The sequence below is a fragment of the Gallus gallus genome, chromosome 7 (genome assembly GCF_016699485.2).
Source record: "Gallus gallus isolate bGalGal1 chromosome 7, bGalGal1.mat.broiler.GRCg7b, whole genome shotgun sequence".
NCBI lineage: Eukaryota > Metazoa > Chordata > Aves > Galliformes > Phasianidae > Gallus > Gallus gallus.
In genome coordinates, this window is record NC_052538.1 from 32,607,643 (window position 1) to 32,624,668 (window position 17,026).

General features: G+C 38.7%; 1 protein-coding gene across 6 annotated transcripts in view; it reads left to right on the forward strand.

Annotated features, from left to right (window-relative positions):
• The window catches only part of ARHGAP15 (Rho GTPase activating protein 15), a 318,635-nt gene that overhangs the window by 286,932 nt on the left and 14,677 nt on the right, over positions 1-17,026 (forward strand). For all 6 annotated transcript variants that reach the window (NM_001008476.2, XM_025152213.3, XM_025152211.2 and 3 more), the window contains one exon: positions 7,481-7,586. In NM_001008476.2, coding sequence (NP_001008476.1) covers positions 7,481-7,586 — 106 coding nt within the window. The remainder of the gene's footprint in view (positions 1-7,480; positions 7,587-17,026) is intronic.

Sequence of the window (17,026 nt, forward strand, 5' to 3'; positions counted from 1 at the left end):
CAATTTGTCAGGAAATGTAGAACAATTTCCTCACAGCCTGAAATTTGGTAGTGGTTCAAAGTCAAAAGGCCAGGTCTAGTCTTATTCAAATGATATAATGAACAGTCTTCAAATCTAAATCTCCCTTGGGGAGATGCTGTTTACTTTTTTTTTTATGTTAGAAGGAGGAAAAAAAAAAAAAAAAGAAAATGTATGCTTTTCTTTGATTACTAAAAATATTGAATCCTTTTAACCCCTTCATATGGGTCATCTGAGAAATGAACTTCCCTGCTTCCATCTTTTGCTGGAGGTTAATATACTAAAGGTTAGATACAGCAGAGCAAAAATATTGGAATTAATGTTCACAAAATTATTTTCAGCATATTTTAAGCGTCTCCCTATCAGCATATAACTTTATAGCTTCACCACCTAAAACACATCTCCAGCTTTCACTGACTGGGGGATCCCTCCTGGCACGCCGGCAAGGGGCCCAAGCCCACCTCTTACTGTGATGCCAAAGACGCCGATGGCAGTGAGCTAAGGGAGAGTGCATTCAGTGGGAATTTTGCCTGGGGAAAATGAACAACAGCTGAATAAATATTACAGGATACGTCCCCGTCCTTGTGATTGTTCTGTGAAGGTTCCCAGTCAGTGTTTGAATTTTTGTGCAAGATGAAACTCAAAATGCTCATTGCCACCTCATCCCCATCCATCCCCCTAGGCTGCTGCAGTCTCTCTTTGCCTTGAATTGCTGTCCATTGCCAGGTCCCCAACAGGTTCCATGGGTGAGGATCAGGAGATCCCAACCAAAGCCCATCCTTTATGCAGGTACGGGGGGGGGGGTGAGAGAAGCCTATGCAAAGGAGGGGAGTGGGGATTTCCTGAGCTCTCTGGTCTGGCAGTGATGCCTTGTCGTGTTTCCAGCCCTCCATGCAACAAAAATAAGTAGCTGTGGTAGGGCAGAGCACTGTTGCTGAGACATTTTACTGCCAAAAAAAGGAGGGAAAAAAAAGATGTATATAGAATAAATAGAATTCCTGATTCTAAAAACACACACTGATAGGTTCAAGAAATTAAATTAAATTAGAATTTGTGATCTTACAGATGCTGTTTCTGTGTCAGAAAGCCATTTTTTGAAAGCACGAGCAACGATTTGTGTTTCCCTGGGAAGGAGCGCAGGTTAAGCGTCGCAGCGCTGTCTCTCTGCTGGCTCTAACTGCTGTTGGGGAGGTGCGTGACGGCCTCGAGTTGTGCATTTGCAGAGAAAATATCACACCGGCCAGATGCTCAAGTCTGCTCTTTCTGTGCAGAAAACCCCGTGCAAGGCGAAATACCAGGAAAGCGCTCGGCACATTTTCCCGATGCTTGGTAGAAGTTAGCAGCAAAGCACGATCGTTCCAGTTGGGATCAGTCAAACCATTAGCTATCAAAGTCCTAAGTCTAATTAACCCCCAAAATGGACTGACAAAGATCATTCCTCTTCTACGCTGCCTAACCGGTTGTATGTACGCTGGGCATGCAGTACCTAAGTCAGATGCCGCTTTGTTATAATTAGGGCAGCAAATTTTGTTTTCTGTTTGGTACTTGCTGTTACATATTGCATGTAATGTATGGCACTGTTAAGGGAAAAAAATTGGAGTCAAAGTGCCTGGAAAGTTAGGTCTGCTCTGTAGCACTGTGAGATTGTTGACATCTGCCGAGGTTGGAGAGCTCAGTAAGCAGGAAATGGGGTGTCACTCTGAGTGGTAGTTTACCATTATCCTGGCATCCTAATGAAGTGTCTGCAGTGCACAGAGCTTCTGGATGGCATCTTAACGCACGGCTAAGCAAAAGCACTTCTCTCCTTGTCACTGTCATCCATCTGCCTGCACCCTACTGTAGCCAATGGGATGGAACCATGCTACAATGTGCTATAAGCCATTTAGAGTTGCACATTGCATAATCAGTCCCATCAAATATGTAAAAAATGACTATTATTGGTTATTTCCCTCAAACTCCGGCACCTGGAGTTTGATGCATTAAAGTTTAACTTTTGTAAGTGCTGTTTTTCTCCCATTAATTCCACATATATTTTTGTTAAATGGGACTGAGTTGCAAACTCATTGTCCTGGGTTTTGCTAATGGATTGCAAAAGTTATATGAATATTCATTGTAAACTCCGCTTTATATCACATAGGATGAATTTATCAGTTTCCCATATAGAGAGGTTTCACACAATTCTCATTTTCTTTTGCAACATCTATTTCTGAGGCATTAATAAAATGTAAAATCAATTCAGATCACAAATTGGTTATTTTCCTTATAGCAAACATTAGTTAGTTTGAACACTTTCTTATAGATTTTTTTTTTAAAGCAAGAAAGTATTTTACGGTGTATCTCCATGAGACAATTGCCTCGGTGTATGGCATGTGATTAAAATTGGGACTTTTATGTTGCATACAGTAACATTAAAAAATCCTGACACTGAAAGTATTACAAATAATTTTTATAGAGAGATATATATACATAAAAGTCTGCATATTTTACCCAGCGTGACTTGCAGAATATGAAGATTTAGCAACTGAAGGAAGAGTTTGGGCCAGTTGACATCCCTGAAAAAAAAAAAAAATCAAGCCAAAACTATGCTGTCTTTTAAGCAAATATTCACTCCTTGATAACACCAAAGCTATCAAGGACTGGGGTTAAGCATTGTGTGACAGGGCCAGCTTCTAAAATGGGCAAGAGCAAGATGAATTGGCTAAGTCGGGTGTTTATTTATACAAACAAGAGGGCAGAACATAATTTAGTTGCATCAGGATTTTTTCACAGACATTAAAACTATAGCAAACAGAACAGCAGGGATGCTTGCACAGCAGCACAGTGGGGAAGCTCACAGAGCGTCTGCCCACACTACGGCTGGCTGTAGCCAGCGCCATAAGTCTCACAATTTCATTAGCACTCAAAAATCCACCTAACCCACTTGGTCCCGATTAAAAAAAAAAAAAAAAGAGGCAGAGAAGAAAGAAATAAGGAAACAAATCAAAAAAGCCCCAAACAAGGCCTGTCTTTCTCTCAGCAGCTGAATCAGTCACAAAATGTTGGAAAAAACTCTTGGCTGGCAGCTTTTGCTGTAGCAACAGTGTATGACGTTTTAACCACAGTAGAAGTCGTATCCAAAAATACAAAGCAAGGTGAGAAGAGCCCTGTAAGAAAACATGAAAAGCATGCTACTAAAAAAAAAAAAAAAAAAATAGATTAGATGACAGATCAATAGTTTGATATTTTATGCAGAATCGTAAATCATTGTTTTTTTTCAGCAGTTCAGATGTGAGGCTTGAGAGCATAAAAAGAAACCATGGCTCGTGATAAAATTAGGCATTAATGTGAGCCATAAATGCCATTTAACATTAAACATGCACAAGCAACTGAAATGCCTGGTAAAGGGAAATGGGTAAAACTATACAAAGTAAATCAGACATGAATAATGCAGCAGGTCTGAGGAGGGTCATGGGTCAGACTCCAGTACCTTACAAAATAATGAATGCATGTCAGGTTAGAGACATACATCCCTTCCTAGCAAACGTGAGTTATTGGAGATAAACCCTGGACTTCCTGTTCTGAAACAAAGTGGCTTGTTGTAAACATCTACGTCCATTTAAAATTAATGATTAAAAGAAAGATTCAGGGGGATTTGCTTAAGTATTCTTTATGGACACGAGTGCTAGAGGTTACTTTCTTCATTCATTTTTAACCAGCCACTGTTAATGTTACAGACACATCATGTTTTGTTCTATGCTCAAATGTTTATCCAAAGCTCATTTGCAAAAGAGCTTATATAATATTAAGTGTTCTTTCAATGCATTCTTTATTTAAATATAAACAAGAGAGCATCTCCACTGTGTTGCTCTGTTAAAGAAAGCTAGCCTTATTTTTAAAGACAGTAACCCAAATTCTAAATATACGTTCTATGAAAATATTACATGGAATGCCATCTGTGTTCACTTTAGAGTATCTCGATCTGCTGAAATTATCACCTACAATTTCCTACAAATTGCCAAAAGAAATGCAAAAAGAATAAATGTCCTCTCATTCTTAATTTTACAAAAGTGATCGTGACTACAATTTTCCTTTTGAAATCTTCACAGAGAAAAAGTCTAACTTCCAAAAATGGGAATCTTTTCCCCAGAATTTCATCAATTTTCACTATAATAGAGTATAATGAAAGATAGCATTTCACTTTATCAAAACTGGTCTGTTTCATTTCCTAGACTTAGCTGGAGAATTTAGCAGCTGTTCAGAGTGTTTTCCTGCCTTTGCACGACGTATTTCTAGGCTTCATAGCACAGAGGGCAATGCCTTCTCCATGGCTATTTATACTAATCCATGTTTAAAGATTTACTCCCTCCATTTGAGCATGGTAAAGAAACAGCCCCCTCATTCCCCCCTTGCCCCCCCACAAAAAAAAAAAATACTAATAATAATCACCTTCCTACTTAAGGAACTGAATGGGGAAAAATCCTATGAAACTGGGGCTTTATAGAAGGAAAGCGAATGCATAGGTATTGAAACTGAAACATAAGATCTTGCATCTGATCTGTTAAATATTCCATCAACAAGGTCAAGAGTAAAGACAAGCTCAGCCATTAAACTGAAGCAAGAGTAAGCTTTAATGAAAAAGAAAAAAAATAAGAAAGACGAACTGAAAAAAAAAGGGGATAAAAAGAACAGTTTGTCCTCTTCACTTTCTGGAGTGGAAAAAGAAATTATTTTTTTTATATATATATATACATATATATATAAAGTGTATATAGCATTTAAAAACAAACAAACAAACAAAATTATCAACCATTTTAATGAAAGAATACTCAGTATTTTCATGGAACTATAAAAGGGAGTGAGAATAAGTGTTATGGCAAAAATCCTGGGCTCAGCAGCTTTGTGTGGGAAATGTTGAAATGTGACTGTGATTTATAATGAGAAAAGGTATCTACAACATACAATTTTCTACCTAGCTGCAAATAATAATTCATAGTGATGTCCCTTCCAGATAAAATACCTTTGCAATGTAGGACTCATGTGGTAAAATGATCATGATAAATGTCAGACCAGTGCAGGTAACGGCTTTACAAACCATTAAGATTAGCTGGCTCTTTTTTTTATTTGATGATAACAGTAACCATGCTGTGACTCTATGTGGTAATAATATCTCAGTACTGATAAATGCCAGAGCCAGGCAGAGGTGTTTATCATTCCCGGTTCAGAAATGCTGACTAAAGTTACCACATGTTGCCTGTTTTTCTTCTTTTAAAATAGGCTAACAATTAACAAATAGGCTGATCTGCAAAATGATTTTATGCATGATTTCTACGAATTCTGTTCTTCAGTGCAGAGCTAAATCTCTCTTCTCCTCTATGACAATACCTATGGCTTTGGTACGGTGAGACCTAAAATGAAGTTATATGTCTTTCTAAATCTCACGAAATAATGTCTTTGTGTTAATGATGGGTTTCATTTATTTACTTATTTATTTATTTATTTTACAATTAAATCTTATGAGAATCTGTAGGGAAGGTGGTAGCTAACCTGATATCTTTCTTAATCAGCACAGAGAGCACTTCCTTAAAAAGAACATAATAAGCTCTTACCATACTAAATTTCCTCACACATATTCTGTATGGACAAACTGTGAGCATATCCTTGTGAATTTTTCCCAATCCCAGTGTTTCGGTCCCACTGAAATCTATTATGCTTTCCTGAGTGAAAAATAAAATAGAGTAAAATAAAAACGAGTTTTAATTGAAAAGTTGCAGTAAGCAACAGCCAGGATAGCCCCAGTCTAAATGTAACTCACCCGGTAATATCACAGCATGTGCCCACACCATGATGTGCAAGTAAAAAGCCAACAGAATTTGTATCCTCTTCCTACAATTAAGTCTCTTTTACACATTTCATGTTAGCCTCAGTCATACTTCCACTGGACACTTTCCACAGAACAGAAATAATCAGCACTAATGGCTTGTGGCAGAAAAATCAACGGATGTTTGGGTTTCAGGACTGGGGGATCTTGTGCTCTTCAGATGTGAAGACTCAATAGCTTAATACAGAGCAAAAGTCAAATACACAGACTCTGTATTCTTCATTTGTGTGTAACTTCATCACAACTACTACCAATTACATGCTTTTTACAAACTATTTTTTTCCTTTTTTTTTTCTTTTTTTCTTTTTCTTTAAGCTGGAAAATAATATTTATACATTGACTACTTTGAGCTTTTATCACTCCTATATATGTTTAAATCTTCAAATGAAAGTATAAATACATAGGTATATATATGCATGTTGGAAGTACTCTCAGCAGGAATTAGGAATATATTTTGAGGGAAGAATATTAATAATTTTATTTTTTAAATTCAGTTCAATTGCAGGGAAATTTAGCTTGTTTTTTATTCATTTATTTTTGTGTGTGTATGTGTGCAATCTTTGCATCAAGACATCATGTGTGCTTATGCAGCACCTACTGAAACAGGGATTCAGTACTGACTGAGATCTCTGGATGCTGGGGCAATAGGAATATTAAAAAGGAACATATATGAGGAATGATAGGTCGTAATTTAATCATAGATGGTAAGATCAGAAAATAATTCTCAGGTTATGTTGGGCGTGTAACAAGCAAGATATTTTCCCTACATCAGATCTACCAGCATCTTATTTAATCTATTCCTAAATGAAAGTACAATGATACATAACTTTCCTTTAGTTGCAACATCTCATGAATCAATGCAAATATCAGTGAAACCTTTCCCCCCAAGTCAAGGAATCATGCAGAACCAGGAAACTTTTTCTTAATAAAAACGATAACAATGTCCTCACCACCTCACAAGAGAGTTTGAAGCTCTTAGTACTGCATTCTCTTATTACTAATTGCAACTTTTAAGTACAAATTATTTCCTACAGAAATTATAGATTGAGATGCTACAGGTATTAGCAAATAGCTGCAGTGGAATAGTTTCTCAGAAGAACTGATAATCAGAAAGTAGGAGTAAAAAAGAATAGCAAAACATTTGAGATTTCCAAATACAATAAGGTGTAATGCTAGGGATAGAAATTCATAAATACAGCTAGTTTAATTACGATGAGCATGAAGGAAACAAGAACAACATAGGAAGAGTGTCCACCACAGAATTTGGATCACTGGATGAATGTAATTCCAAAGTGAAATTTCACTTAAGTTGTGGGTCTCTTACTACTACTTAGAGTTATTAAACTTACACTGGCAGTTTAATAGTCTAATAAAAGCATAAAAATGTAACTCTGCAAACCAGAAAATGTTTCCTTTAAATGTAGAGATTTTTTAATCATTGTACTTTACTCTTGCTTTCTATTAAGAACATGGAAGGTATGATACGTTCTGTTTTTAACCACATATTAATTATGGCTTTTCTTGTTAAGATACCAGATACAGTGTTGGGCAAAGTACTATCCTAACTGGCACTCAAGATATTTTTTCTCTTTTCTTTCCCCTTAGAAATTCAAGACAATGCCACTCGCATAAAAGCCGTGAAGACCCTGGTAAAAAAGCTCCCTAGGCCAAACTATGACACAATGAAAGTCCTCTTTGAGCATCTAAAGAAGTAAGTAGAACTGTAGTACAAAATAATTGATAATTTTAAAAGGAATCTCTGTGTGGTGTCCAAATCTTATTGGAAATGTCATCCAAAATACAAAAGATAATTACATTCTTTGGCAAAACGGAACATGATTTATGGTATCTACGTATATCCTATTTCTGCTCAATACATCAGTATGTCTAAGCAAAAGCAGCAGTTTTTCCTCCACTAGAATGTAGAACAGATTTTTCCTTTGGTGCAGTTAGGCAGATCGGAATTACTCATGAACAGTGAACTGGGCAAATTCACCATGTGCCAGTGTGCAAGTCTGGCTTACTCCAACTGCAGTTAGAATTACTTTTGGATCACCATATTTTCACCTTCCGGGTCCTTGATGTTCAATTTGCTTTCATGACTCATGATATGCTGGCTGAGGCATGCATTAACAGAAAAAAGCTTACTAAAGAAAATATGTTATGAGCTCTTGCATTACCTAAAGAATCTTGTGACATCACAGAATGTCTAAGAAATAGTGAGGAGTGACTCAGAAGTACACCTTGCCTCTACTGATGTTGCTGAGATATGACAGAGGCAAAGAAGTTATACCATGAGGCTCCTCCTTATCATTCCTCTGCGGTTTCTGCACTCACCGAGTTCAGTTTTTAAGAGGTTTCAGCCCACAAAGTCAACTCACGATCTCATGTTCACCTTGGGTTTTATTTTCATGTTTTGTGGCATTAACAGTAAAAATGAATGTAGACCACGTGCTCTCACGGAAACAGACCTGTGGCTGTTTTACGTGATGAGTGACTGTGCAGAAGTGGCAGACCACAAGAGAGGGTCTTGTGGTCCTATAAGCACATGAAGGACAGGATCCTGTTCCTGCCCTCTTGGCTGTCCTGTCTTTAGGACTAACTAGTGCCATTTTGGCACAGTCACTTTTCAGCCAAATAACCCTTAAAATCAAAGAGGCTAGGCAGGATTGAGGGACCAGTGCAGTCTCTGTATACAGAGAAGCATTTCATGCCAGGAATGACAAAATGAATGAATGGCTCCAAATAAAAGGCTGCTCCAAGCTTAAAATGAATGATGCCTTTATGCCAACCATTTCTGTTACATTCTCCTGACACGTATATATTAAAGATCCTTTAACTTGTTGTGTAGCATCCAGCTGAACAGGTGAAATGAAGTCCATATAGCTGTGGGAATGTCCCTATTTAATTAAAGATGGAAAAATTTTAAGCAGGCCATAGAAGGACTGAGTTTGCCCTTGCTGAAAAACATTTTCTGTGTATTCATCTGCAGTACCCTGTGCACACATTCTCTCCTTTAGAGGGTTATCTGGAGAAAGATGATAATTTATTACTGTAAATGGAGGACTAATATGGGAAATTATTTCTTGGGAAGAACCTGCGTGCAAGAAGTGGGTACATGCTGTCATTGGACCTATACCATATACAAAATTTACAGCATCATATGTGGCACCTATCCTAACCTAAAGAAAGTTTTGTTACTGTGTCTTAGGGGAAAGATATCAGGTATACACAATAAGTCTTTTTGATCTTACAGTTAAATCACTTGATTGATACTCTGGAGACCTGGGTTCAGTTCTTGGCTTTGACAGGATATTTGGTGTGACCTTGGGTAAATCATTTAATCTCTCTGTGCCTTGGCTCCTTGTTTACAAAATGATGATAATGCTTCATTTGTCTATTTTGGCTTTTTAAAGCATTATCTGTGAGGGACAGCAATTTTCTCTGACTGTGTATGTATAGAATAGCTGGTAAAACTAGACCAACGTTGGTGTACTAGGTTTTTTGCTGTTGTTTGGCATGTTTGTTTTTGTTGTTGTTGTTGTTTGTTTGTTTGTTTGTTTTTTTCTTCTGGGGGCTAGGGCAGGGAACAAGTTACTTCTTCTAATAGAGATAATAAATTACCAGTATTTCATCATGCATATATTCACAATATCAGGCTTGACTGCTGATGGGAGTGTGAATGTACTGCATAAATAAGCACATGTTCTTACCCAAGTATCACTGCAGAAAGCATGGTGAACCCAAAGGTATACCAATGCAATATAGTCACACAGTGATGTAGAGTAGGAAGATGTAGTATTTAAGCCATCAGAGCATTATGGGTAGGATCTCCTAAGTTTCTCTAAGGCCAGTCTCCTATGCCACACAAACACAACCCCAGGGAAGGAGTGGACTTTTCCCTGTCAATATGGAAGTAGTAGCAGAATAGATAATCTAAACACCAAAAAAATAGGGAAGCTGAAATGTTCTCTTGAATTTATAATTAAGAAAGACAAGTCACAGTGGTCCCATGGCTCCATAAATGAGAATATAGAAACATACATGCATTATTATTAGTGGCAAGTTGCTTATATTATTAAATCAGAGGAAGTTCTAGTTGCCAAATATTTGAAAAAACTAAGTAAACTTATTTAATTCGAGTCATACTACTGCAGTCTCTATATTTGCTTGTGCAGACAGTAGTTCTTGACCAAGGTGGAACTCATCTTCAAGGGGTTTCTCATGGGAGAATTTGAAGAACCTCAGTTATGCTGTTTCTGTGGCATGTGGATGTTCAGCATGAGAATTCAACCTTAGCCCAGAATACTGTGTTTATCCTAAATTGCAGACTACAGCAGGGCTGCACTATAGTCCCATTCTGCAGTGCTTCAGTCTGCAGAAGCAGTCCAGATTAAGCACATGTAAATGTACTTCAGATGGAGTTTTCCTTAGAAATCCATACAAAGCAGCTGATGAGAGAATGAGAGAAAGGCCTGGCAGCAGAGATTAACATCAGTACCATATATCTTTTTTAAACCAAGCCTTCAGAAGTTGCAACAAGGAGCCTATATGAGGAAGATTAAATGCTTGTGGTTGCAGTACCTGTTCTTTGGAGTATTTTGAATTTGATGAAAAAAAGTCCACTACTCATCTTTGCATGAAATTTATACAGCTACTCATGTAAACAGAAGAGAAAATATGGAGTTGAACAGATTTATTGTATGGCTCCTTCCAGTCTAATATAACAAACTGCTTTATTAGGACTCATGCTGAAAATAATTGAGTCCAGCTACTATTAGGTTTTTACTACCTCTTCCTGAAGATGACCAAATCCAACATTACAACTTATACATGAAAGAAATAAACAATAATAATAATAATAATAATAAAACCATAAAAGAGTAAGGATTTTTTTCAAATAAAGGGCTGCATAAAACAGCCTGTTCTACTTGAGGATGCTTATTTACCTGCTGTATATAGCCCATCTGTTTATGTTCTATACATTTGTGAAAACAGTCACACTTCCTCAGGACTCAGCTCTTCCCCGTTACTTACTTACAAGTGGTTTTTACTCCCAGACAGAGTGAGCTAACCACAGCTACCAGATAAAAGCAACAGACCATGCTGCTCGTATTTTGCAGGCATACACAGGGCATGAGATGATGCAAATCCTTGCAGTGTCTCTGTGCACAGATGTGAACAGAGAACAACCCATCCCTGCCCAATAAGACAATATTGTGAGCAGTAATTTACTATCACAACTATAATTCAGGTGAGTCAGAAGGACTTTTCCCTCTTTAAGGATCCCACAGCATTCTATGATCAGCACCTAACCTATTTTTACAGCAGCTATCACACACCTATTGGGAAACTGAGGAACCAGGAGCTTTTTTAAAAGACTTAAAGACTCCACATAAACCAGCAGTATAACTGGAAAGCCCCAACTGGAAGGTTGGGGTATTTTTGCACAGAGTCCTCTGCAGAGAGCCCCAGACCCTCTCCCTCCCAGTATGAGATGCAGGAGGGGAGGTGGTGGCTGCGGGCGCCTGGCTGAGCCCCGTGGGCTGCACTCCGAGCTGGCGCGCAGGCCGCAGCTCTGCTCCAGGAGCTGTGTGCCTGCATTACACAGCGCTGTGCCTGAGCTAATAAGCTGCGCTTATTAATGTTAAATTAATGAATCTCAGCCTGCTCTGCTTATTAGGTTGAGCTCCGTGCCACCGCGAGGCAGCTCTGCGGCTCCCAGGCCCGAGCTGTCTCACATCTGACCAGGCTGGAGCACAGGGCAGCCAAGCTGGAATCTGCCCTTACACATCCATGCGGGCACCTCTGCAAAGGGATGCACTGCAGGCAAAAGCCCTCGCCTTGCTTATTATTCTCCTGCACAAAACAGGATAATACGTGTTATTTACAAAAGTATAAAATGGATGTGGAAATAATTAAATGGGAAGACGGGGCCAGCCTGATGCAACCATCACTCTCCCTTACGTGGAAAGCACTGAACCCAGATGCCCAACTGTGGAAGATATTCTTCCAGCAGCAGCATCTGCCTCCTTGGCAGGCACTTCAGGCGAGTTGTCTGGGGAGCTCTGCAGTTGCCTCTTGGTCTGTCACGTGGATCTGTTACTGTGGCCTATCTGGCTGCCTTGTCCAGGCAGAAGCCAATTCCTTACAGTTCACCTTTGAATCCAAGAAGCTCCTTTTTTATTATTATTTTTTTCTCCATTTTTCCTGTATCATATATAGCACAGCAAGACGTTTTTATATGACGTTTGGGCTTTTTGCCCTTTCAGAGAGAGAATGGTGATTTCTTTCCTGACTGCCTTCCCCCCACCTAATTCATCTCTAGTAACTCTTTGTATGCATTTTGGACGTAAGCTCCTCATCAAGAGTAGAAGTAATTACCCAAGACATACCCACTAACCAATATAGCATCTAACAGAAGTATTAAGTATTTCAAGATTCATGGTTTATCTGTTTTGAAAAACAGCCTTCCCTCCATGCCCATAGCTCTATGGACAGAGAAAGCACCCAAGCTGAACAACTCAAGCACACATACACCCCTCAAAGCTTGCAACACACAGCAGCTTCATTCTGCAAGGCATTGGCTTTTACATGCTGCATGCAACTAAACAGACTTATTTCTACCGATTAAAGATTGGAATAAAAAAAAGCCTTGCATAGAAATAAGCCCACAATAGCCTGCACAGCAGGAAGCGATGACAATGTGATGACAAATCCAGCAGCCATACCCAGAATTCTGAGGGTAAATCAGAAAATAAAGTACGGTAATACTAAGTAGGGGATGCCTGCAGACTTCTTTCTTTCTTTCTTTCTTTCTTTCTTTCTTTCTTTCTTTCTTTCTTTCTTTCTTTCTTTCTGTCTTTCTGTCTTTCTGTCTTTCTGTCTTTTTTTAGTTGGTGTAGGAAAGATGTAGCAAACATATGTGATTTTCACTCAGTAATCTATGTGTTATATCAGCAGTTTCAAGTAGGCTTACATACTAAATCTAGGCTCAGAAGAACCCTTTTTTCACATGGCAGAAGAACAGATTACATTAAAAACTGTACAAGTCTTTTATTTAAAGGAAGAAGATGAAAAACAAAACAGGTAAAAGTTATTTAAAGGAAAAAAGCAAGACCAAGAATCGAAGGATTCTGCAACAAATATTTGGGAACCTCAGAGAACCTGGGGGAGACTGAAACCCAAAGCACAGATGGGCATTCAGTTTTTACTTCAAGTAAAATGCCTTGATTCAGGCATGTGCAGAAGACAGAAGTTCTTAACCAAAACCATGAGAAACAGGGAATGCTTCCTAAATTATTTCCTGAATTAGGACCTTTCTTTAGAATCAGGCAACTCTGGAGCTGCTCTTACTCTTTAGACAAAGGACAGCACCAAAGAGAAAAGCTGAGCCTTACTCCTACAAACTTAGGAAGCAGCTACTAGAAATGTGAACAGGATAGGCGTCATCTGTCATCACAGCAAGTGGGTGGTTGGTCAGAGTAAGAAGACACTTAGATACCCCTGACTAACATTTGAAGTTTTACATGAAGTCAACTGATCTCTCTCTAGCAAAATACATCTGAAGGCCTGGTCTTTCTGCACACATGCTTTTCTCTGTTTCAGCTGTAGAAAAGTTTCACAAAGGAGCTGGATCAAGGCCAAATCTTGTCCTATTTACTGTAGCTTCCTTGGGCTCAGTCTGTGGGAAGAGAGAAGAGTTAAACCTGTTTCTCTCTGCTGAAGTACACAGTGGCCTACCAATCAGTTGACTTGTTAATTAGTGACACAAGCCAATGTGCACCAGGCCCAAGTATGCACAGTATTGGAGTAATAATAGTTACTGAATTAAAGGCAAAAAAAGAAATCCAGTTTTCCTGGAGCACCTTTATGCATTCTCTTTGTGTTCACATTGTGGGGAGGAGGGTGTCTGAGACAGAGGTTTCTGTGACAGAGGTTTCTGCACTCATGCCTTGTTCTTCTTCATGTGAAATAAGAGACTTCGCAAAGTTCATCCATTCCCTGAAGAGTACGTTACAGCTTAGTGGCTTGAAAGAGGAGAATGATGAGGAATTAGAAATGCATTTTCACCTGGGCTTCCTATTTTCATAACCGTATTTAAAAATATAAACCCTGATTTTCATAACAATCAGACAAATAATTATGCTTGGTACTTTTCAATGCTACCAAGCTTCAAAATGTAGTGAACTGGTGTATCAGCAAATAACAGAACGATAAAAATAATTAACATAGTTTTAATTTAAATATTTATGATACGGTTGACTCTGTGGCTGTACAGCCCCATTGTGCTAGGTGCAGTACACAAATATGGAGAGATAGAGCCCCTGTTTCAAAGAGCTCCCATTGTTCATTCCACATTACTCAGTATCAAATGATCTCAAAAAGCTTTTCAAACATTAATTAAATCTCAGAACTTCCTTTTTCAGGTCAATAAGTTTTATTATCCTAGTTGTGTAGATGGAGAAAGTGAGGAATGAAGAGAGTAGGGCACTTGCCCATGACTACAGAGCGAACACTTCTCACTTCCACTCTCTGCTGTCTCCCAGCTTCCCCCAGCCCCTTCAGCATCTTCCAGCGTATGGCCATATGTATATCCACACTCTGGGCGTACGCGTGCATATGGACAGCACATCTTGGGGAAGGCCAGTTATTGCTAAGTGCTCTTCGTTTAATAAAGACCATGTGGGAGCCCTGCTTCTGGTTTGCACTCACACAAGCTTCAGTAAAATATGACTGGCAAAGTTAATTTATGAGATTTTGTAACCTCTTAATATTGCTTGGGGTGAGCGTTCTTTTCAACTCAATTGGTTTTGTTGGTGAAAATTAAAAATGCTCAATTCATTACAAAAAGGGCTTCGCCCCCTCCCCCCCCCCCCCCCCCCCCCTTTATTTATTTATTTTTTCTATTTTGAGAGATTGAGCCGTAACACATCCAGAACTAGGCCATCAATGGGTAAATTGCAGTGCTTTTCATTTTTTCTGACTAAAGATACAGGATTTTTCTCACAATAAGGCTGCAAAACAAATCACAGGCTTGAAGTTTCTTAAGATATGCATTGAAACTTAAAAAAGTAGAAAAAGACTTTAATGCCAAAATGTCAGTGTTCTGTGTAAAATAATTAATATAACACAATAGGATCTATTCTACTATCGATTGAAAGGGAATTTATTCAGGTAATTCATTAAGGCTGGTGGGAGTTTGGCATGTAAATCCCCCAGCACTCTGATGGGAAAACAGGCCCTGATTATTTGATTTTTACTTTTTTCATAAGCCATAAAATACATGCTTTTCAGTGACAACTATAAAATAACAACAAAAAAGCAAATACGTGAGCAACTAGGGCAATAGATGCCCCTCCTTTGTGAGACTTCTGAAATGACATCAGAGCAAATTATTTTTCATGCGTTGGAAAAGATGCAACAATCATTTCAATCACTGTGTTGAGAGAATCAATACTTCTTTTTTTTTTTTTTTTTTTTTGCTCTCAGAGAATGGTATTTTACATTCCAGCATTTCCAGGCTATCACCTTCATACACCTCTTTTTGTGGTCAAGTGCACGATTAGTACTTCTAACAGTGCCTTGGCCATTCATTTTCTTATGAAGATCTACAAATTCTTGTAAATAAAGCCAATCAGAAGAAAAATGAAGAGGAAATCTGTGGACTGGAATGCACCCTACTTGTAATGGGAACAAAAAGCTGGCAATGAAATATAAACCTAAATCACTGCAGAATGACCTACTTTAAGGCATTTGCCAAAGAGACAGTGCTTTAGACAGCTCCTCTGAAGTAGCGTCTTTATGTCTATGCCATCTGCAGATTTATTATTGTGCTTTAGAAAAGAAAGAGAGAAAGAGAAGAAAGGAAGGAAGGAAGGAAGGAAGGAAGGAGGGAAGGAAGGAAGGAAGGAAGGAAGGAAGGAAGGAAGGAAGGAAGGAAGGAAGGAAGGAAGGAAGGAAGGAAGGAAGGAAGGAAGGAAGGAAGGAAGGAAGGAAGGAAGGAAGGAAAGAAAGAAAAGAAAGAAAGAAAGAAAGAAAGAAGGAGAAAGCAAGCAAGCAAAGAAAAAAAGAAGGAAGGAAGGAAGGAAGGAAGAAAAAGGAGGAAAAAAAATAAGGAAAGAAAAACCTAGTTCGTATGAACAAATCTAAGCTTTGTCTATAGAAAGATTCCAGTACTGTGGGCACCACACCCACACCTACTGATGTGGTACAAGTTTTTTCTTTAGAGGCACCTAATTAAGAAACCCTGACTCATTTACATGGATACGTTTGATCTAAATTACACTCTAAACCACACCAAATTAGGAGCATCTGTGAATGCGAAGTGTTTGTTCCCAGTGCCTGGTAGAACAGGGCCAGTTCTGGACGACACATGTTCAAGTGACGAAAAATATTTCAGATGTAACATACTTCTGAGACCTACTTTTCCACTAATAATTCATAATGAGTTAAACCAGTATCTCTGCTCAAGCAATTATATCAGGCTGGGGGGGGGGGGGGGGGGGAGAAGTCCTTTTATTAGGAAGGGGGAAAATGAAATGAAAAGGAGGTGGGTAAAAGCATTGTTTAATGGTTGTCTTGATAAAGGGCCTTCACACGACCATTAGCAGGATTTGAAGCTATGTATATCAGATATACATTAGTCCTGAAGCCTAAGCTGAGGAAAAGTCTCTGTGATTGATTAATTGTTGCTCACAGACCAGGCCTTCTGACATGATATACCTTCTTCTGTTGCAACCCTTCTGTGCCATCTTTCTTAGAGTTCACAGGAAGGTGTCAAACTGATGAGGTGGTACCACACATGCTGGTTAATATGAACAATCCAAGACAGCAAACCAGATCTGAGAGAGGTGCTTGCTTTTGAATTGCTGAGTAGACTAGCTATGCTTTTTTGCATTCTAGTTGGACACTCCATTCAAAACCGTGTCCTACAGCAATATAGAAACTTTTTTCCCCCTTTTCCCTTTGGGAAAGAATGAGCAGAGGAGGCTGCAAATGCCACTGGTTGCTGCTTGCAGTCTAAACTGACTCAAGAAATAGCCTTTATCTTGCTCTAATTTAAGCCATAGGGGCAGCCCAAGCACTAGGGAGTGCAAATCTGAATTCCACGCTGTGTTTGCAATTCCCAGTCTGCAAGCACAATTTGGC